The 23817-nt window shown below is 41.7% G+C and overlaps 1 protein-coding gene across 1 annotated transcript in view; it reads left to right on the top strand.

The window, feature by feature from the left end:
• Nucleotides 1-23817, top strand: part of LOC307263220 (voltage-dependent T-type calcium channel subunit alpha-1I-like) — a gene marked incomplete at both ends in the record, with an annotated part of 115155 nt that overhangs the window by 89127 nt on the left and 2211 nt on the right. Inside the window, 8 exons of the mRNA XM_080044326.1 lie at nucleotides 588-721; nucleotides 1110-1180; nucleotides 4870-4948; nucleotides 6762-6883; nucleotides 9793-10284; nucleotides 14759-14908; nucleotides 20823-20960; nucleotides 22356-22581. Coding sequence (XP_079900452.1) covers nucleotides 588-721; nucleotides 1110-1180; nucleotides 4870-4948; nucleotides 6762-6883; nucleotides 9793-10284; nucleotides 14759-14908; nucleotides 20823-20960; nucleotides 22356-22581 — 1412 coding nt within the window. The remainder of the gene's footprint in view (nucleotides 1-587; nucleotides 722-1109; nucleotides 1181-4869; nucleotides 4949-6761; nucleotides 6884-9792; nucleotides 10285-14758; nucleotides 14909-20822; nucleotides 20961-22355; nucleotides 22582-23817) is intronic.

Genomic DNA, 23817 nt, shown 5'->3' with positions numbered 1-23817 from the left:
GAAGAAGAAACCACAGTCTGGCAGTTTGACAAGCAGAGAGAAAGATAATCATGTGCGAGGTGATAATGAGTCACCGGCGGCACCTCATACACCTTTGTCAGTGGCATTTTAAATGAAAGAGTTTGGCAAGCACTCTGACAAAAGACTTGGCAGTGTCTCAGCTCTCTGGGTGCATGGCTGTGTAATCTCAGATCAGATGTGCACCTGACTCACCGTTTCTCCAAAAAAAACTCTCACGGCTTTAAGTCCATTTTGGCCATTTCCCAAAAGATTTGTAGCTGTTGATTACTACCTTGCAAAAAAGACAGAAGCTAAATGGGGACTACGATACCTCCTTAAGTAATAACATGAGGCGCTGAAGGATAAACATCTCGGGAAGCTGGAAAAAGTGTTAAAGTTGTATTGTGTGTGTGTGTGTGTGTGTGTGTGTGTGTGTGTGTGTGTGTGTGTGTGTGTGTGTGTGTGTGTGTGTGCGTGTGTGCGTGTGTGCGTGTGCGTGTGTGCGTGTGAGTTCAATGACCTTGTGCACCTTCCTTGATCAAATGAGTGTGTGTATGTTTGTGTGTGTGTGTACGCCTTTGCTATAGGTGGAACCAGTTGGACCTGGCCATTGTGCTTCTGTCAGTGATGGGCATCACCCTGGAAGAGATTGAAATCAGTTCCGCCCTTCCCATCAACCCCACTATCATACGGATTATGAGAGTATTGCGGATAGCCCGAGGTACGTACTCTAAACTACACATTTGGAAATACGCTTGAAACACTCACTCGCTAGTCCTAACCCAGCCACTCTCCCTGTAAAAAATCCTTCCAGTAAAATTGCATTGATATCAGTCATGCTGGAGTGTTAAAATATAACTGTCGGGACCGTAAACAACATTATCTGGTCGGTTAGCCGTAGCATAGCAGCTAATTAAAAGTGGGCTGATTGTGTGTACCGGCGTGGTGTGCAAGTGTATTACACAAGGGGTGTAAATTAAGAACTGACCTTTTCGCAATTTGATGTTTCCCATTTAGTCTGGTAACTGAACCTGAGGGAGTTCCCCCTGAATTGCCCACACTTACACTTTTTCTCTCTCTCTGTCTTCCGCACACACACACACAAACAGTGCTGAAGCTGTTGAAGATGGCGACCGGAATGAGAGCCCTTTTGGATACAGTAGTCCAAGCCCTGCCTCAGGTACAAACACACACACACACACACACACACACACACACACAATCACACACACACACAATCACACACTATCCCTCCCTGTCTTTTCCTCATGGACACTATATATATTCAGTAGCCAGGTTGCGAAAAGCTTTCTCTGTTGCCCTGTAGGCTAGCTGTAATTGATGACTCATGCCACAGATTGGTAGACTCACACACACACATACAGTTATACTCGCACACATAGGCTTTGTCTTGTTTTTGACTTTCAGCACCATGGAGAGTGCCCAGACTCCCACTGCGACCACAGTGTGCTAGAAACAGCGGGGGCTCCTTAGAAACCAGTCTCTGTAGTTTATCTGGTGGAGGAACATTTCCACAAAGTCAGACATTTCCTGTGCCCGTCCCACTTTTTAAATCATTCCAGTACACAGAAAGTTTAACTCCCTAGACAATACGCCTCAGAATGCATCCCTGCATAATCTTATAAATAAGGAATATAACACGAGAAGGCGGCACAAATATAGAATCTTGTTATGAATATATAATATTTATGTTATATTTATACATCGTTTTCATGTTCTGCCTCAGAATCAGTTCTTCGTCGGTGTACCGGTGTTTGTTATTAAATCACCTTTCCCTAAAGCTCTATTCACTATAAGCTATACACAGACGTTTATCTAACATCCTTCGCTAGACCTTTGACATCCTCATTACTTTTCCCTTGAAAACGTAAAGAAAGAGCTCAACATGTACATGTGTCCTGCCAAGACTTTGTTGATATAATTTATATATAGCACATAATATAAAAAATATATCTTGCTGTTTTAATTTATACAAAAACCTAAGTATAAAAACTGAGCTTTGCTAACCAGCTGGTTGCTCCTGCGGTAAGAGAGGTATCAATCTTCTTATTAAAACATTTAAAATAAAATCCCAAATGTTTAACCATCTTTAAAGAAAGGCAATTGTCTAGACAGAACAAGGTGGGTGCAAAGACTGGTGCAGGCACACAGCCACACATGCACACAAGTCTGACCCATTGACCATCAAAAGTAAGACGAAGCACACAAAAGGAAACAGGTGGCTTGGGGAAATGGGGAGAGGGGAGGCGGGCAGAGGTGAGAGAGAACAGAATCCTTGTCTTTCTTTCCTATTGATCCCCTCTCATTAACACTGAGCCCTTTGCTCTATCCCAAGGGCACCAGGGGAGGTAATTAAAACCGGGTCTAATTAAACAGTTGCAGGAGGTCTGGCTCACACACTCTGCTGCTGTGTGTATGGGAGTGTGTGTGTGTGTGTGTGTGTGTGTGTGTGTGTGTGTGTGTGTGTGTGTGTGTGTGTGTGTGTGTGTGTGTGTGTGTGTGTGTGTGCGTGTGTGTGTGCATGCATATTACTGAGGTATTGAAAGAGTGCGAGTGAAAGTGTTACACACCTGGCGAGAGATTAACCTGAGGTGATACTACGCTGTATTTCACTGTGAAAATAAAATGGCAAGCTGCCAACATCTTTTCATCGCTTGATATATGGGATATTGTAAGACCCTATTGACTTTTTAACAAAGGCCCCTCGGTACATCTGAACAAAAGGAACAGGCAAATGTTATTGGAAGAAGAAAAGGAATGAGAAATACAAGCCATCATGGAAACACAGTGAAAGATGTCTGCCGGAAAGACAGTTACTGAGATTGAAACATGATGTGAATGCTGCACATAAGTTCCACAAGTAGTTTATATCCAACAGGCCAGGAGAGGGCAATGAGATGTAATGAGGGATCCATACACTTACACTTAAATGAGTGAGTGAGTACGTTTTATGACTAAGTGACATGTGTTGTCTTGATAAAGGCGCAGTGAGACTAAGGCTGTGTCTGAAATCGCGCACTTCTGTACTTACACTTACTTTTTTGAGTGCACTTTGCGCAAAACCGGAGAGTGTGCCAAAATGCAGTGCACTGTAAGTTCCTCGGTCGTGCACTCAAAACGGTCTAAAACTTGAGTGTGGAGCGATGGACACTTTCCACACTCAACGGCCGCCATCTTGCATACGTAGCGGAGAGGACGGGACATTAAAATCAAAATAGAGGAGCTTGAAGCAACTGTGGAGACGGACGCGCTCTACAAAAGTTAAATTACACATTTGTTTAGTTTTTCCGTACAACTACACTGTTTTAGACTGTATCCGACCGTTTAAAAAAAAATACCACCGAAGAAGAATCTTCAAAATACAAAGTCATTTCCGGTAGGTGCGCGACGTCAGTTTGGACAGTGCACTGTAGAAATGAGAGCACTGCGTCTATAAGTAAGTGTACTGTAGGGATAATAAAGTGCACTCAATGTAAGTGCACTTACGTGAGTGCGCGATTTCAGACACAGCCTAAGTCTCTAGACTAAATCTCACCCACAAGCATCCTCCATTATCCTCTCCCCCCCAACAAAATGCAAAATGGCTGCAACTCACCATTCACTAATAGTATATATACTGTATATATATCATGTTGCCACTCATTCCAGCCAGTTGTTTAAATTGCTGAGAAACCTCCAGAATGGCATTATAGACAGACATCTGAGCACACACATGGAATGCCGTTTTTGCTTTGGGAATGCGTCAGAGCTTTTACAATAAATCGTCAACATGTTTTTCTCTGTTTCAAATTAAAGGTGCACTAGCAGTTTCAGGGGAGGGGGATTGGTTTACACTTTTGTCAGTTAAAACATATTTAAACTACATGTCTTTCTTAGCAGTGAATAATTATGTTATCATTAATCGAAACTAAGTTTGTAATGGGTGTTATTAAGGTAGCTTTTTTAACTTCAAACAGTGTTCCTGGGATCCTATTTTCCTTTGAGGAGATTTTTGTTTATTCAGTTATGGGAACAGCCTATGTGTGCGTTACAGCATTTTTTCCCCTAAATTAAAATAAAGGTCTGGAATTATCTAAACCTTATTTTCAGAGCACGTGGAGAGGAGTATAATAACAGTATAATGTGTCGCTCCCTCACTCCCAGTGGTGCGGTGTTTTTTAGCAGAGTATTTTAAAGACAGTGAATAGCAGACGGGGTTTTGTGTCTTGGTTAATGGGATTAGAGTGTTTACATTACCACATGATCATCACCATTAAATTGAGTTAACAGACGGCGGTTCAGTGGTGGAACCGAGGCCCAAGTCCCATACCCTAAAACTTAATCATTTACAACAGCAACAGGGGTTCAGTTGTATCAAGGTCTCAAGAGTAAGCTGGGCCATGGTTTGCAGAAATAAAACAGGGAATGGTAGCAGCATTCTAGAAACAAGTTGGAGTAGTCCTGGGTAACATTTTAAATGCATAACCATTTCCCCTTCATTTGATTTCCTGGTAATTGTTTTAATAGCAGTCTGAAGTGTAACAATATACACCATGCATTTTTTTTGCAAATATTTAACCTAGGAATAGTACAACTATGTGGATTTATATTCAAATCCTGGGACCTTCTGCCTGTAACGGTCACGTTTTGAGCAAATTGTGATAGCATTCAAGGATTTGTATCACTGTCAGCTAAAGAATAAAGTTCTGTGCAGTGAAATGGTTTATAACAAGTGTGTTTGTGTGTATGTGTGTGTGTGTGTGTGTGTGTGTGTGTGTGTGTGTGTGTGTGTGTGTGTGTGTGTGTGTGTGTGTGTGTGTGTGTGTGTGTGTGTGTGTGTGTGCGTGTGTCTGTGTGTGTGTTTTGCAGGTGGGTAACCTGGGCCTGCTTTTCATGCTGCTGTTTTTCATCTACGCCGCCTTAGGAGTGGAGCTTTTTGGAGAACTTGGTGAGTGCACAGGTCCTGCAGTCACAGTGCTCCAAATGATTATGTCTCAAACAACCTCTTTTTATTTGCCCTATCTGTGAACTTATGCTGTACAGATTTCAACGCCCCCTGGAACAAATGATGTAATTTGTGATACTAGGCTATATACATAAGATTGACTTGACATGTTTACCGATGTCAGTCAAACTGAATTGTTGGTGTTCTTACAAATCTTCATTTTTTATTGAAAAACACTTTTGGGATATTATGGCCAATTTAATGGGATACATTTAAAAACCTCAAAGCTGTTATGTCCTGATCCATTAGCTCATTCTAACAACATCCTCCTATGGGCTTAAACATATTTTAAGATCTGGCTAGTTTTTTTTCCTTTCTCTGTGGACGTACTGTATTTCTCTTTGACGTCAAGGTATACCTTAATACTGACAAACTGTGTATTTTCTGGCATGTAACACAATATGCACCATTGTATATATGTGGCAGTGTATGCCTATAGTGATGTGTGGACAATATGTTCTTCCAGTAGTTGGATTACTCCTGTCATCCCATATATAGTGTATGTGTGCTAATGTTGCCATGAACGGATTGTTCGGACTCGTTTGCATATTGTCCACATATCCTCACTATAAGTGTAATGCGATTAGGATCAACATTTGTCACCGCTTGTCTCCATGCACTCGATATAGTTAACTCAGCTTGTGTGCATAAAAGCAGGGACTTTAGCACTCACTGTATGATGAAAAGCTCTATATTTCCTCTCATGCTTTATTCTTTTTCATCAGATATCTCTCCTGCAGTCAGACACACAATCATTAGGGAATCAACCCACTCTCACACTATTCTGATACATAAGTACTGTCCTAAAATATCCACATTGAAGTTGGGAGATATATCTTCCAAAACTGTCACATTTTTTCCCTTGTGTGCTGTGTGCCGCAGCTGCAGCCAGTGGCAACATTGCGTTCCTGTTCCGAGCTGTTGGCAGGAGAAAAGGGATTAGTGGTAAAATGTCTCTTTCTTGAGGCCATTCCAGAGATAATCTTTGTATATAAGCTGAAAGACAAATGAAGAGTGTTTGGTCACACCGCTATACTGGTTTTGATCACAGACTGTGTCTACACTGCGTCGGCCCTGTTTGGACTGCCCCCCAGGCAGCTTGGCTTAGACAGAAATGGTGCACGCTTCTAATGACAAGTTAAAGGGTCAGTTCAAAATGTTTGAAGTTGGGTTGTATGAGGTACTTATGCATAGTTAGTCTGTGACCTTATTGGAGATTGCGGTCCGCGCAGTCATTTTAAGGTGTTGGGGAGAGACGTCGCTGTAGCAGAAGTCCGCCTTGTGCCGGTGCAGCGTCCATCAGCAGTGAGGAAAATCTCAAATTTAGCTTACAATTGAACAGATATCTAGTTTTGAGGTATAAGCATTTATATACAGTATGTGGTGAAAAAAAGGTTTTTCGGCTGGCCCCCTCTGCAACAGTACAATGCTGACTTCTGCTACAGCGACCTCTCCACCAAACTTTTAAAATACGCTGACCGCCATCTCCATAAAGGTAACACACTAACTACAAGTAAATAACTAACAAGTACCTCATACAACCTCACTTCAAAATGAACTATCCTTTTAAAGTATTGAGTGTGTTTGAATTCACAATTGTCTTTTTATTTCTTTTTTTACCCCTGCTCCCTTCCTGGTCCATTTTCTCTCTCTCTCTCTCTCTCTCTCTCTCTCTCTCTCTCTCTCTCTCATCTGTGGCCCGATAACTTCTCTTCTTCCTCCATCCACCTCCATACGCCATCCTCCCATCCTCCAGTGTGCAATGAAGACTACCCTTGTGAGGGGATGAGTCGTCACGCTACCTTTGAGAACTTTGGTATGGCCTTTCTTACCTTGTTTCAAGTCTCCACGGGCGACAACTGGAATGGCATCATGAAGGTACGAGGTTACATTCAAACACATGGATGGATGGATGGATGGATGGATGGATGGATGGATGGATGGATGGATGGATGGATGGATGGATGGATGGATGGATGGATGGATGGATGGATGGATGGATGGATGGATGGATGGATGGATGGATGGATGGATGGATGGATGGATAGATAGATAGATAGATAGATAGATAGATAGATAGATAGATAGATAGATAGATAGATAGATAGATAGATAGATAGATAGATAGATAGATAGATAGATAGATAGATAGATAGATAGATAGATAGATAGATAGATAGATAGATAGATAGAAAAGCCAAATAATCACATAAAAAAGACACGCATCTACACTCTTCAGGAAAGTGCATTTAATGTCAAAAGTGCGTAAAACTGTCAAGAGGGGTGAGTGGGGCATGTAGAACATAAGGTCTAAGCCTGTGTTGCAATGGGTAATAGATCAACCTCATGTGACTTCCTCAGCATGTGTAATAGGGTTAGAAACACTGTATGGAAATAAAGAACTTAACAAAACCATGAAGAGATGGTCAAAGAGAAAAAGTCCTCCTTTGTTTCTCTCATCCCTCCGTCCTTCCACTCTAGTCATGCTCACTGATGGGAAGGAAATGTGCTTGCTCAGCACTAGGAGCACAGATTTCCTTACTGATGGCAGGGGAGTAATTGTGCCTCATTGCCCACTCTCTCTCTCTCTCTCTCTCTCTCTCTCTCTCTCTCTCACATACACACACACATGCACAAACACTCAAAACACCAATTTCCCCTAAACGCACATCTTCTACCACTATAGCAACTATATCACTCCTCCACACCTGGGCTGCAGGGGGGAAAATAGCGATTACGCTGGAGTGTGTCGGGTGTGGACCATTAAACACACACTTGGATTCAGGCAGTGTGGATGGTAGAAAAAGCAGCAGCCCAAGATGCCACCCCTCAGAGTAAATCTCTGTCATTTTAGCCGTCAAATTACTACCTGGGATGTGAACCGTTGACCCGCGTTGGTTTAGTAAGAAGCAGGTGAGGCAGAGTGGTAATTAGTCATGCGGCGACGAGGTAATAGAGAGAAAAAAATAATGAGAAAAGGAGGCGCCAGCTTACTGGAATAAAAGGGAGGTTGAGAGGAAAGGGTTTAAAAGAACTGGCCAGTTATTCTGCTTTTTTCCCCTTTTGAGAGAAAATTACAGCTAAAATGAAAAAAGGGGGAGGGGAGATAAGAAAGAGTGAGTGCACATGGAAATTTGGAAATATGTTAAAAAATACGATGGAAACAGAAAGGAGGCAGAAAGATGCTGTTTGAAGGAGCAAAGTCTGTCAATGTCAAATGACATGGACAAAGCGTCATTTCAGATTGCTAAAATGTTTATGTTTGGGCATAGCTAAGGATTAGGAGGATATATACAAATGTCATTTCTTGATTATCCTGGCCAAGATAATTGTGAGCCACGCTATTATCCTGATGATTGTCCAAATGTTATTGAAAATCTTAAAAATGGCTCTAAGACATAAAATACTGCAACCACTTAACCTGACATTTGGTTAGGACATTTCTTTCAGTGGGGGATAAATCATGCAAGCCTAGCCTTCAGCCAGGGTGACAGGTTTAGGATTCAGGAATAAGTGGAAAAATGCAGCGCCCCTTTGAGCCAATTCAAAATAATTCCATAGGAAATTGGAGTTGGCGAGCTAGACAACCTTCACAAGTCACTCTTGTAAAGATATTTTACGTTTATACTCATTTACAATTATCCAGATAATGGAATTTTCCTCACGATCAACATGTTGTGATTGTTTTTATCACGATTTGTGATAATATATTACATCCGTCCCCACCCCTAATCACAGCCTGGGAGAGATATGTGTACTTCTTCCTGAAAACACTTGTCACTGTGTGCACGTTAACAAGAGTGGAACACTAGAATAACACTGCAGAACGATAAAATATTTGTCCCCTGGTGTTTGGCATAGGAACAAAACAATTAAGAGTATGGTGATTATATTAGTAGTTGAATACAAATAGCCTTTTTAACAGGAGCTTTAAAAAAAGTGTTGTTTTTGTTGCAGGGCTGCTGCATTAGATTTATTTGTATCCAGTTATTTTGTCCTCTCAGTCATTTTACTAATATCTTGATACAATTGGTTTGCACAATTTTCTTTCAATTTTGTTAAAGGGGGGGAGAGGGGGGAACAAGAAAATCAACCCTGGTCTTTTGGCTTAGTGGCAAATCAATTAAGAGGATGATGATTATGCAAGGAGTTATGCATACAAAGAGCCTTTTTAATGCAAGCTTTAAAAAGAAATTAATTTGTTGCTGGGCTGCTGCATTAGATTTAATTTATCCAAAAATGTTTTACTCCTTATCTGTTTTGTCTCTTTATTTATTTTATTTTATTTTTACTTTTAAAGCCAATAAATTATGTGAAACATAATAAAACACATCATAGTCCAAGTGCAAGTTTGCAGTAATCAGAGAATGTACAAACGCCCACAGATGACCTCTTCAAAAATTAGTTTAAAATCCCCTAGAGGAATCAAACTGGGCAGTTTTAGTTCCTGCTTAAGCTTGTTTCAGTTGGACGGGGCAGAGTAGGAGAATGCCTTTTTACCAAGCTCTGTACGGACTGAGGGGACAGACAGAGAGATGAAGCTATGGGAGCGTATAGTCCATAGCTGCATTGTCTGTGTGATGTGTAAGAGGATGGGCAATAGTCCAAACATAAATTTAACGGCACATTTCTACCAGTGCGCTTTGAAAGTTACTCTTCAACAAACCTCTTCCACACTACTGCCCGTCTCTCTCTTCTCCTAACCAACCCCCTTTTCTAACCATATCCTCTCTGCTCTTCTTCTGACCCCAACACCACCACCACCACCACCACCACTCACCATGCAGGACACATTGCGGGAGTGCCCACCAGACCATGGCACCGATGTGGACTACGCCTGCAATCCCAGCCTTCAGTTCATCTCGCCCATGTACTTTGTCTCCTTCGTGCTCACCGCCCAGTTCGTGCTCATCAATGTGGTGGTGGCCGTGCTGATGAAGCACCTGGACGACTCCAACAAGGAGGCCGCGGAGGAGGCGGAGATGGATGCAGAGATAGAGCTGGAGCTGGCCCAGGGCACCCTCTGTTGCATGGGCGCCCCCGGCTGCGGGGGGGCCAACATGAACGAGAAAGAACTGGTCGCGACTGGATCCGGAACCGGGCCTGCCGGAGGTACAGCAGGGGGGGGCAAGGACAGAGGAGGAGGAGGGGCCAGAGAAGGACTGAAGAAGATTCGACACGCCGCAGCAGCAACCACCGCCGCCGCCGCTGCTGCTGCTGCTGCTGCACACAACTCCAGCCACCGGAACTCCAGCCAAACACAGTACTCACCAGCACAAGTGAGTGTGTGTATTTGTTTCCGCAAGAGAGAGAGAGAGAGAGAGAGAGTGCAGGTATTCTCATGTCTGTGTACTGATAGTGTAAAAGGTCTATTTTGTATGTGATGTGTTGTAGTATGTGTGTGTGTATGTGTGTGTGGGTGGGGGGTGTTTATGGGCTGTTGAGCTGATCTGCTGGATCCAGGTCAGGTATATCAAGGAATTTTTTATTGTTTTATGTTCTGGCTATACAACAATCAGAAACCTCAGCTCCAGGGCTGGTCAGAAGACTAGGAACTTTAGCTCCACTAGTTTTTTTATTAAACCTTATTTTTGATTTCCACTTTAACGCTAGACGTTTGTACAACAATGTTAAAGTTTACTGCACTACACAATATATCAAGACTAAAATACTGGATGAAGTCCTTTAAATCAAAAGCCACTGTTACTCTCAACGCCAAAACTACAGTAAAAAAAAAATGTATCCCGGACGAGCCCCCAATTGTGTTAAGTCCCCTTTGGCTGAGCTAGGGGTTAATTAAGGACGATAGAATAAAATTGACAGCTTCAGAGTAGAAATAATTACTTAATTAATAATTAAAGTGTTTTTATTGAGAAGAAGAGACCAAAAGGAGGTTTCCAAAAAAATTTAAATTAATATAACAAGACTAGGCCTGACTAATTTCCTAATCTGCTTAGCTATAAATGTTCCTTCCCAGGAAAAATACATGGGTGGCAACAACCAATAGAACCAATGTGTCTAAACAAAAAGTACCTACGAGAGTGCATGTGTAGGGTACCCAGCTTACCTAGCCTCCTGCTTCCCACCACATACTTCTATACTTTAATTCTTCTCTTTTTTAGCTTTTCAATATTAATTTATATGGTTGTGAAAATAGCTTATAGTCCTAGTGTGCACTTTGCAGAAAAATATGATTTTTTTGTCAGATACCGTTTTTGAACCATTCAGATCTGTATCAGTGTCATAAATTGGATCGGAGGCATCATAACTTTAAAGTATTTCCTATTTCTCAGGCTGCCTGTCAGTTTGCAGTTCCTCAACACAGTATCAGTTTGTTAGTTCATGCAGCAAAACATGATTACAGATTTGATCCACAAGATGGAAGAATACAAAAGAGGTGAACAATATCGCAGTCATTTCTGTGTAGCGTTTGAAAGAAGAGAATGAATCATTGCTCAAATTATTTCCGTGAAATTGACTGACAGCCACATTGCATGATTACTCTCATTTTCAATCTCATGATATAATTGGTTTGTAAGTTTTTTTTTAGGTTAGTAGGTTAAACATTCGTACTGTATAGTATGTCCCCTAATTATATGGCATCAAGCTGTGATTAAATGTAACATTTTCTAACTGTGCGTTTATTTATTTGCATCAAATTATGGTGAGTTGTATTAATTAAGTATCGATGTGTTTTGGTATAGGCAAAATCAGACGTCTGACATCGGTATCAATATAATATAACAATACCCATAACTACTTATTTTTTTTCAAACTATATGTTTATTTCTTTTTTTAAGGACATGCTTTTAAGACAAGTCAAGACATAACTTACATACAGTAGAAGTACACATTACAAAGGCAATAACAATACACAAGCAACAGAACAACGAGACAACAATAAACAGAACATTTGTGACAGTTTATCTTAGAATGTCACATTAATCAGTCACATTAATTATCTGTTACATACCCTGCAGAGGGCAGACATAGAACCAATGATCATGTGTGATATTCTACTATCCCATAACTACTTCTAAAGTCATTGTAGGCAAATGGTTTAGCCAAGTCAAGGTTAGGCAGCATATTTTCATTTTTTTGGTAACCCCAATTTTAATCACTTTCTCAATGTAGCTTTGTTTTTCACCTTAAGCTCATCACCCTTTAGTACTCCAATAGGTCTCTGTGAGACATGACAGACATGCATGCATAGGTATAATTCTTTCAGCGCTATCATTTCACTGCCTACATCTCTGTGTGAAGGTAGACAGTCTCTCACGCTTCCATTATGAGATCCCCAATCATAGTGTGAATTATCCACGTACAAGCACACATAAAGATGACTCATCACCTGCCATGGAGTGTCTCACCTTTTGTGGAGCTAAAGTTGGCTGCATGGAGCCATATATAGCTCAGAGTTGGCTGACAAAAATAATTGAATGCACTGGCAGCATCCTCTCCTTCTCTCTATCTCTATTGCTCTCATTCTCTGTCTCTCAGGTTCCGCAAAAAGGGATATTACAAATGATTCAGTTCAGAATTGGAGTCTCTGTGTGTGTGGGCTCGTGTGAGAAAGTTTTCACACCCAAACATTGTGACATCTAGATCTGTGGTTCTTAAAAATTTCTCCACATGGCAAAACTATAATATCAGGTTTTTATTTGTGGCAGGATCACAATCTCTTTTTTTATATCACGATTATTTTCTTTTCTTTTTATTGGTTAAGACTTTTTTACAAGTCACACTAAATCTATGGCACACAGTTTTGTTTACAAACACATAATAGGCTTTGGTTTAGTTCCACGCTCATCAAAATGATGCAGTTTTGATTTATGAATTATTAAATTCTAAGAATTACACAAAAGGCTGTGGTAGGCTAAACCATCTATATGTAATGACGGATCGTGGACAAATTCTAATCGTTTGAGTTCTTATATCGTCATAGCTCACTCCCATAGTCCACATATTGTCATAATATTACCAGTAGCTTTTCCAGCAAATACACCTCATTTTCCTAGGCGCAATATTCTGCATGTACAAACAGATATACTGTGGAATGACGGTAGAGGTTTAATGAGGAAGATAGACTTCAAGAGCTGAAGAAAGATTGCAGCGTCAACTAGTTTATTCTATGAGGTGCACTAATATACATTGAAGAAGTTTTTGACTGTATTGCACAGGGACCAGAGGGCAAACTGTAGGCACACACAGAGGGAGAGAGAGTTGGGGAATAAGAGACGAGAGATAATAGCCAAGCCGGTGACGGTTAGATAGACGCAGTAATTAATTTCAGCTCTCTCCTCTCTCTCTCTCTCGCTCTCTCTCTCTCTCTCTCTCTCTCAACTTCTATTCCCTGTAGACCGGCCCTATTGTTGTCCACTAATACAGTTATTAATGGAGGCCATCACATAGGCCACCGCAGTCAATCAAAAACATAAAAATACACACAATGGACTTAATCTTGACTGTGTTTTTATATATTACTATACATACATGTATTAAAACAGCTGCATATATGGCGGAGTCAGCCTAGAAGCCAGTTTGTTGTTGCGCCAGAATGTTACACACTGCAACACTGTTTCATAACCAAGCAAGATTTTGGTATTATTTATATTGCTGGGAGTACAGGAACCTGTCTCTTGAGTTTATAGCCCACCTCATCTTCAAAACATGAGCCATGAGTGATTGTAATATAACAGTAGGAGTCAAAAATATGTCTTTGCATAACATATCTAAGAATAGTCCTATAAGCGTTTTTTTTTTTTTTTGGTAGAAATGTTTTATGAAAAATAGGCTTGTGTGGGGGACTGAAGAGGAGTGACCTTGTTTCGCAGTATCTTTTGGGATATATCGGCTGATGTAATACAGTTATTTTGACTGTTATGAATGTGCTTGAGGCACAATACATTCAATTCATTGTGAAATACCGTGGCCTGCCAAGAGAAACAGAAATCATTTTTAAAAGTAGTTTCCTTCTTTGTCAGTAGTTTTTCCTTTTTTCTGCAAGATTGGTTTGTGGGGAAAATCAATCTGGCAGATGAGATTCGCACAAGGAGGGATCATTTGAGTTGCAGAAAAAAGCCCTGACTGATTCAGTCTAAATTGCTTTAAACCAAATAATACCCAGAGCACAAAGCAAACGCTTAAATCTTAAATTGTTTCAACAAGGTATTGAACAGCCTAATTGAGGTTATATTTCAAATGTAATTGCACCGCTCTCCGTGCTCAAGGCTTTGATAGGAAAATTATGTGTTACTTCGCTAATCAGGGTTTGCAGAAATATTATTATTGAGGTGCCTTTTCCCAAAAGATTGTGTTAAGCTCTAACAAAGTATGATTTATGTGTACCAAATGACAGAAAAAGTGTTTGAGATATTTTTTAGGGGGAATTTTAGAAATGAAAGCTGAGGTGATGTGTGAAATCTACGTGTCTGTGTGACTATTAACATATGTGACTGTGTGCATTCGTGTGTGAGTACATAAGAAAGTATAAAAGCATATAGCTGGGTGTGTGCACACAGGCATTATTATAACCCTTACAATGGTGTATGCATTTCCCTCCGTTTCTTGTTCTATGTCCTCGCATGTCCGCATGTGCACATGTTTGCGCCTGCGTGCAATTCTGGTCTGCCCGCCTGCGTCCCGTGTGTACGTGTGTGTACGTGTGTGTGTGTGTACGTGTGTGTGTGTGTGTGTATGTGTGTGTGTATGTACGTGTGTGTGTGTGTGTGTGTGTGTGTGTATGTGTTCCAGGAGAACCAGTGGCTGGACAGTGTATCTCTCTTGATCAAGGATTCTCTGGAGGGGGAGATGCTGATGATTGACAACCTCTCAGGTTCTGTCTTCCACCACTACTCCTCTCCGCCACCCATCTGCAAAGACTGCAAGGGCCACCAACGAGAGGTACCATCCCGAATATACACCAATGCAAACTTACATGCAATATACACACACACACACACACACACACACACACACACACACACACACACACACACACACACACTCACACATGCAAACAGCCCCAAATATTAATAACACTTGTGATTTATTATTGCAAGTAAAACCGAACCACAGGCAAGCATTTGTTTGCTATAACATATGGTACCTTACAGTACCGTGAAAGGAGCATGCATTTTAAACATGAGTATCCTTAGCGACAGGCTCTGTCCACTGAGCTTTACGGGACCAACCTGGAGGCCCATATTCATCCAACAAGCGACAATGCCTCCTGTTAATCACACAGAATGTTTTACTAGAATTAAAAACACACCCTCCGAATATAGGAAACCTATTCAGAAATGAAACCGCCCCCGTGTCGCCAAATGAGGAGCCATGTTGCTAGACTTTGCCACTTTTGTTTCAAAATAATGAGCCCAGCAACAAATCCAGTGACATTTTACTTTCTCCAAATCTTTTTTCCTGGTGAATCTGCACTCCTCCTTGCTCGCTGTTACTGCAGTGCTTTGTCTTGACAGCTGACTTCAAGTGAGTGCAGCTGCCAGACTTCAAATATAAAATGATTGCATATAGGAGTATTCATAGTCCAATTGAAAATAGCATGTTTTAGTTGTTGTGGTTATATTTAGAGAATCTTACCAATGGCTAAGCTCTTAATTCAGAAAGACCAAGCTTACCAAGTCATTATCATGTTATGTGATGGGGGAGGAGCAGGTCAACCTCAAACTTTATTGAAATGTATTTATGCACTCCTAGATGTGAGCCAAGCAAGCCAGTGGCTGTATGTCTGCAGCTTTTTTAAAGATAAATGTAAAATAAGTGTACATTTTAAGATCTTTTTTTCTGAAAAATTGGCACAGTTTTTTAGACAGAGCAATAGAAAAAAAAACATAAAGCAAAAATGGTCCCAAATGTTGTATACTCATGCAAACATATATACAAGTATAGAAACAAACCTATACTTTTCAAAACCTAAAATAATAAAACTCCTCAGCCCTCAAACCCTGAATACATACAATACAAATACACAGAAACGCACACATTCACATACACAAGACACAAATCAATTAACATACACAACCATGATGTTTGGTTCCAGATTGCATGTACAGGGACACGCACAGGAACATGCATTTGCATGTTTCATGGACACACATACACACATACACACACAGGGCTTCATTCATCACACAGAGCAGTTTGAATGGGAAGTTTTGTTTACGCTTTACACGTGTCAGCTACTGTTTGTGCTATAATGTTAAAGTACAACGAGGGAATTTACGCCCTTAATTACATTGATCCAAGATAACGATACATTCCCTATGTGCACAAATGTGGATTAATGAGGCCCATTGCATGAAAACACACAAGCAACCATTCCTGATTTGCATGCATGCACGCACACAACCAAAACTCTCCTTCACTTGTGCTTGCCTTTGAAGGTGTTTATTAACAGAAGATCATGCATAACACAAACACACACTCACAATCGTACTGTCCTGTGCCAGTGTTGTCCATCACAATGACAAAGTGCAGCGGGTCAGCGCCGAAGAAGCAATAACTGGCCTCTACACCTTGCACCTGTCAGTCCTGCTTTCTGCCTGTCTGCAGATGCTGTCAAACTACCGTCTTTCCTCCCTCTATTAGACCCTCTCTCTCTCTTTCCATGTGCCCTTCCACTCCTCCGGCTATCCCTCTATCTCTGTCTCTGATTCTGATCCTGTCCTGTTCTCCTTCAATTTCCCATGTGTTCTAACCACCAGACTGTCATGTTGTCTTTGTGTGTGTGTGTGTGTGTGCACGCCTGTGCGTATGTGTGTGTGCTCGTGCGTGTGTGTGTGTGTGTGTGTGTGTGTGTGTCATTTTCAGACTGATGAGTCTTTGAATGCTATGGAGTTCTATAGAGTGCTATTGTGTTTAAGGGGACAGGAAGGCACAGTGGGACACCTGGGCGCAGTGAGTGTGACTGTGGAAATATTCATCAAGCGACTCCCTAATAGGAACTTGAATCAGCTTGAGACCGACTACAGTGTGTTGAGTCTATAGGGAACCGCTCAATGGACCACTTTGACAATTATTTAGTATCTGGCATATACAGGCACTTCTCCAGCATACGTGAGCCTTCCCCTACATCATTACTCAAACAGGATTGTTGGAAGGGTTCCATAGGGCGGAGTTTAAGAATCTGTTTTTGAAAGTATAGTTCTGAACAGGCAGACACTAAACAATATTAGGCTAACACTACGTTTAAGAGTGATGTTGATATAGTTTTTCATTTGGCAACATAATAAAATATTGTGTCATGAGGATATAGAGCATAATGTGAACTGTTATATCTCAACAAAAACTAAAAAAATCTGAGCGAATTAGTTGTAGTTATAATAACTGTTTTTGTGCTGTGTAGTTGTTGTGCAATGTGGTTGCAAATGTTATGAGTAAGCAAAAAAATATTGCTTTGATGTAACTATGACACAGACAGTGAAATACCTGATCGTTAAAGGCATACTAGGTAATCTCCAGCAAACACTTGGTGAACGTTTGTTTATGTTTGTACTAACTGAAATAATATTTGACGCTCAGAGCGAGTGCCTGGCCCGGCTCATTCCCTGTATCGTAAATCAGCGACATTCTGGCCGCCGATGGTATAAACAAAAACAGCTGCTGGCTCTGAACCAGGCTTTTGAGATCGCAGTTATTGTAAACACAATAAGTAGATATTAGTTGATTTTGACAAAACGTAGATTAGATTACCTAGTATGCCTTTAAAACACCTATGTGAAGGATTTCAGCATTCCTGAATTTGGTGACTCCTAGTGGTGATATGAAGAAAAAAAACATCGTAGAGGAAGCAATAAGAAGCAGCTTTGTTCCTGTTAAAGCACCTGTGTGTTTTCATCTGACAACTGGGGCACTTGTTTCTTGTGTTAAGGCCAGGACACACCAGTCCGACTCGATCCGACTAACCAAAAAATGGAGTCGCCGTTTCAGGAAGCTCCAGTCTTCCCGTCGCGGCCAAAAAACACACCGAGACGACTGCTTATTTTCCGTACGCTCTGCGCTTGCGCGGGACTTAATGTCTCCACAACAGCAGGCGGCGCTAATCTGTATTGTGGCCCGAAAAAATACGAAAGCCGGAAATGATGGGACAGCTCTCTAGAGCATAAACATAGATAGAAATACGTATTTATATTTATGGACCATAAGAGCACAATTTTTAGCAGAGAGTGTCGAGCATGGTGTCGAGCAGTCAACAAGGGTTGATGCATGTGAGTACTCTCAAAACGAAACGAACAAACACATTAAAACGATGGCTAGCTGTTGTTAGCTGTTTGTGCTACCCGCCTCACTTCCGGGCTTCACTGATTCGCTAGCCCTCCACCAATCAAATTGCTCCAAATGAAAGACAGTCGGCCGCCGATTGAACATGTTCGGCTCAAAACAAGCCCGACGACCTCTACGTCGGCCGACGTCACGGCACACACCAAACAGATTCGTGTCCCGACCCCCTACCGACACTACGACAGCGATTATCTGGCCGGTGTGTCCTGGCCTTTAAAGGAATTGTTAAAAAAAAAGTTTTTAGCTTGTTGCCTCACCCTGGGGTTCAAGGCATGGCAAAAGAAACCGTTCCTTTAACTGTGTATGCATTTTTAAAATAGGTCGCTCATCCAGGTTAGCTCAGCTCAAACACTGGTAGTCAATGGGAAGAATTAGTCTGCCTCCTCTAACAATCCGAAGATAAACTTTACAAGAAGGAATCATGGTTTATGTTGCCTTGAACTCCAGAGTGAGGCAATTATCTAAGAATAATCTTTTTTTTAACTATTCCTTTAAGCATATGGTTTTATTGCATTCGGTTACCCTGTTCTGAGTTATATGATCTGGCTGTAATATATAATGACATGCTTAGTTTTCTTTCTGTCCAACAATTGTCTCTCGTTGCCTCCTTACGGCGCTGAATAAAACGATTCACTTTGCCACACCGCTTTCTTTCTGTTCAGTGGACACTTTTCAATTTGGTTTTCCCCGAGTCCCTTTTTTCTCACTAGTGAAACCTTTAATATATCTGCAGTTACCTTGGAAGCCACTGTATAGAAACTTTTGCTTTACCCATTGTGCCTCTTTCATTGTCCCTGGAGGGCACAGCCAAGGATGCAGGGAGAGAAAAGGCTGTAGTTTCTATTACCTGCCAAAACCAATGACTCGCCGGGACCTTTTTTCTAAGCTATTTACAGCCGCACTCTGCGACACAGAACAAGTGAGCGGATATGGCACCGTCGCATGGTAGCATTAGTGAGTGGCCAATAAAAGGTTAGAAAACCGTGAAAAAACACAGGGTTCCTTTAAATTAATGAGTTGCATTGCTGTGCTTCTGCCTTGCCTCATCCCACCTCTCTTTCTCTCTATCCCTCCCTCTCTCTCCCTCCCTCCCTCTCTCTCACTTTCCTTTAGGGGCTTGGGCAATAGTAATTTACTGCAGCATATTAGCCATGCATCTTCCTCTATGAAACTATTTGTCTCTCTCACCTACGGGCACGTGTTAATATACTGCTTACAGGCCTCACTCCAATGGATTTAACTTGGCCCTTTTAAAGTAACATTTTTTAATGTGTCTTTCTCTCTCTCTCTCGCTCTCTCTTTCTCTCTCTCTCTCTCTCTCTCTCTCTCTCTCTCTCTTTCTGGATGTTTATTGCTGTGCCTCTTTCAAGAAACACTGCTTGATTGATCATAGCATCGCCAAAACCCTGAAATTCCACTCCGGCTAACTGTTTGCAGTATGTTGGGAAATTGTGCACAAAAACAATTGCTGCAAGGTTGGAAATAGAGAAGAATGTCAGCCGCAGGCTAGGGCTCACAGGAAGTGACAATTTAAAACCAATTCCAATAGCTATACTGTATATGGGCTTATTCTCCTGCAATCAAAAACACACTTAGCCAGAGTAAATGTGAGAGAGAGTTTGTTGTCATTGTTTTCACTACACAATTATTATGTGTTTGGTAATGTTGTCTCTTTAGTATTGCTGCACGGGTTTGCTGAGACCACATTACCATTTGCACAGCAACACAATTTCATTGTGCAGTTGTGTTTGAAAACATACTCACTTAACGGTAAAGGGGCAGAATTCTGAGGTTCTTGGGCCGCTATAACACAACTCCTGATGGAAACAAATGACAAAACTGTTCCCTCTCGCTCACATCTACATGCAGATACTGCAGGTGAACGCATATACACAAAAACATGCGCACACACACACACACACACACACACACACAGAGCTGCTGTGAACACACTGCTTGGATCTGCCTCTCGCCTCTCATTCTGCCTTCTCTCTTCGAATACATGTGTGGTACCGCCGGGAAAAACAATTGATCGATTGATCAATTGATGACAAATCAATGTGATTACTCCTTGAAATCTCTCACCCTGCTCTCTTTACAGACAGGTGCCGCGGCATTTTGGACTTTGCGCTTTGAATTTTCAACATCTGGTGAAGCATATCGAAACTTGGGCGGAGGTTTTACCACATACAGTATATTGTCTGTATAGCTCATATTGGCCTGTAAGAGATAATGTTTTGATTAAAGAAAGGAATCATGAGAGACATCTTCAAAACACTGTTGCTGATCCTTTTTATAAATGTAATATCTACTGTATATGTACGCAATGATGTAAGATACTGAAGAACTTGTTCGTTTTGAGCGCTGCTAGAATATATGATGCTTTATATTGAGCACTAATGAGACCATGCTCTAGTTCGTAAGTCATTCCAAAAGAGTATGAAACGTTTGCTGTTCCTGTTGCCTTTTCCCTTTTCTAGTTTTGAGTCAGAAATAACTAGAATATAACTTTTTGCAGCAGATAAGGATGGCAGAGATTGAGCAGGCGTCGCTGAAGTCAGAGCAACTGTCGGACAAGTCCTCGTCCCCGGCCCTGCCAGACGACCTCAGCCTGGACGAACATACTGCCTACCAGCTGCTGGCAAGAGAGAGCAAGGTGGGCCTTGAAAAATGTGAAAATATTTCCCATGGCTTTGCTGTTGACTCTGTTGTGAATTACCATGCAAACCTTAGAAACCAAGGTCCCTTTTCTGTCTTTCTCTCTGCCTATCGGTGGTAACTATCTTGTCTTTGAAGAATCCAGGGGTCTCTATCCACTGCAGACCTTCTCATGAATAAAAGTAGGCTCTCCCTATAGCAGCTATCCCGGGTGACTCTCATTCACCCACTCTCCCTCCCTTCGGCTTTATCTTTTCATGCTTTTCCTTTCTCAGCATTACCCTTCCGGTAATTGCACACCTTCTCTTCAGCTCCCTCTAGGCCCCTCTATCTCCATCCCTTATCATCAGCCCTTCCTAGGTATGCTCCTCTGTAATGGGGTAATGCTCCTTGGTTCTGGTTAGTCAGATAAGCCAGCAACCACCAAGCATGGCTGTGAACCACTGCTCATTAGGAGAGAGGGAAAAAGAAAGAGAAAAAGGGAAAGTCAGAAGGTAAGAAATGATCTATGGTTAGATATTTTTGGTGTGCGTGTGTGTGTACGTTGTGTGTGTGTGTGTGTGTGTGTGTGTGTGTGTGTGTGTGTGTGTGTGTGTGTGTGTGTGTGTGTGTGTGTGTGTGTGTGAAGCATTTGTGCCAAGTCTTTTTGAGGTAGGTGTGGGTGGTTATTTATTTTAAAGGGGGCTGTTCAAGGGCTTGGACTGAATGACTCGGGGTATAATACACTAATGGAAACACACAGTCATATCCCCGCCATACAAACACACACACACGCACAGAGACACAGACATGCACAAACACACATCAATGACTCTGCAGTCTCAACATGATGGGAATTAAAACGTACGAGGATAAGAGCTTCAGAAGTTGAACTCCTGCCTCAATCGGCCTCCGGCTTCCAGCTGTTGTGGCCATCACACACTCTCGCAAATTCAAAACCAAACATTTATTGTCACAATATATAACAGGCTCTTTTTGCTCATATTCAGTTAACACCCCCTTTTTTAGCACTTCAATAAAAAGTCTGAGGGATAATGTGAATCAGAGTCCATGTTTAATATTGGCAGCTTCCCAGCGGGGATAATTATTTATTTTTCCATCAAGCTCGATATGAGAGCTGTCACTTTACAAAATGTCACCTCCCTTAACTTAAATTGTCTGTTTATGGTCTGCTAATTTTTAATATAATTGTAATAATTACAAGCTTTTTTCCAGTGCATATTGTATCTATGTTTTTAATTTAACCTATCCTTTCACGTTTAATTTGTCTTCTCCTTTTTTATTATTAAGTTTTGGGGGGGGGAATCCACACACTTACTTGATTAATCCATCCTGGAGATTTATTGGATGAGACTTTCCTTCCAATGTCAGATGTTCTGCTTCTCTGTTCCAGGGAAGATGCAGCAGTGACTCCCGCAGCTCGGAGGAGGCTGGGGTTGGAGGGGGCCCTGCAGGAGGCCAACACACACAGACCGTGGTGCTGCAGAGCCAGGGTTTGGGCCAGCCGTGTTGGGCCCTCGCCACTGGCATTGAGACGGAGACTGCACTGCAAGAGATGGAGATGGAGATGGAGATGCAAGCACACCAGCCACATATGCGATCACCTCACTGTAGCCCTGGTGAGTTATACCAGATACCAGACTGATTTTCAGAAGAATATATTTTGGTGTAAGCGATTGCAGATGATGCTTGTTGTCAAAATCACTTTTTAGTCAATATCAGTGAATATCTCTTTGTGATCTACTACTTGTCCATACTGTACTTGCGCGGCACAAATAATAATAATAATAATAATAATAATAATAATACATTTTATTTGTAATGCACTTTTCATAAAGTAATCTCAAAGTGCTACAGAAACCAGAAACAAAATAAACAAAAGACTAAGAGAAAATACAATCAGACACGTTAAAATCAGTAGTAGATAAAACAGCTAAAAGAGATTAAATTGCAGAGAGAGAATAAAAACAACTAGGGACGACCTAGGAAAGCCTGTCTAAACAAAAAAGTTTTAAGCCCTTTTTTAAAGGTGACCACAGACTGGGGTTGTCGTAGGTGTTCAGGGAGGGAGTTCCAGATGTGGGGGGCAGCGAAGCAGAAAGCTCGGTCTCCCATGGTGCGGAGTCGTGTGCGGGGTTGATGGAGGAGGTTGGTACTTTGAGACCGAAGGTTACGGGTGGATGAGTGAGGGGTAAGGAGGTCTTTGAGGTATTGTGGGGCGTTGCTGTAGATGCAAATGTGGGTGATGAGGGCGATTTTGTATTGTATTCTTGAGGTTATGGGGAGCCAATGGAGGTCTTGAAGAATGGGGGTGATGTGGTCGTATTTTCGGGTTTTCGTCAGAGTTCGGGCAGCACAGTTGTGTTAAGTGTTAATACAACACCTAGGCTCTGTAAACGGGTATGTTGTTGGCTATGGTGGGCCCTCTCTGTTTACATACCCTTTGTTTCCATATCAGTTTACAGAGCCTAGACTGAGTTTTAAAACCAGGTATTGATCAGGTAGAGGATCGTGCAGAGATCTCTCATCTCATCGCTGTGTACATTCAGGATGGGACACTGTTGACCTCAACTGAGGAGGTATCTGCCAGTGGAAGGAGCACTTTGAGGAACTCCTGAATCTGGCTAACACTTCCTCTAGAGTATGTAAGAGGCAGAGCTTGAAGCTAATGGGGAATCATCATCGATGTCCCTGGTGGAAGTCACTAAGGTAGTCAAACAACTCCACATTGGCAAAGCCCTGGGGATTGATGAGATCCATCCAGAAATGCTGAAAGTTCTGGGTATGGAGGGGTTGTCTTGGACACTTTGACACGTCTCTTCAACTATCGCTGTATCTCAATCGAGGGACCGCAG

This window comes from Ammodytes marinus (genome assembly GCF_949987685.1).
Source record: "Ammodytes marinus genome assembly, chromosome: 16".
NCBI classification, from domain to species: domain Eukaryota; kingdom Metazoa; phylum Chordata; class Actinopteri; order Uranoscopiformes; family Ammodytidae; genus Ammodytes; species Ammodytes marinus.
Note: the sequence above shows the minus strand (reverse complement) of the source record. Positions and strands in the feature narration are given on the sequence as shown.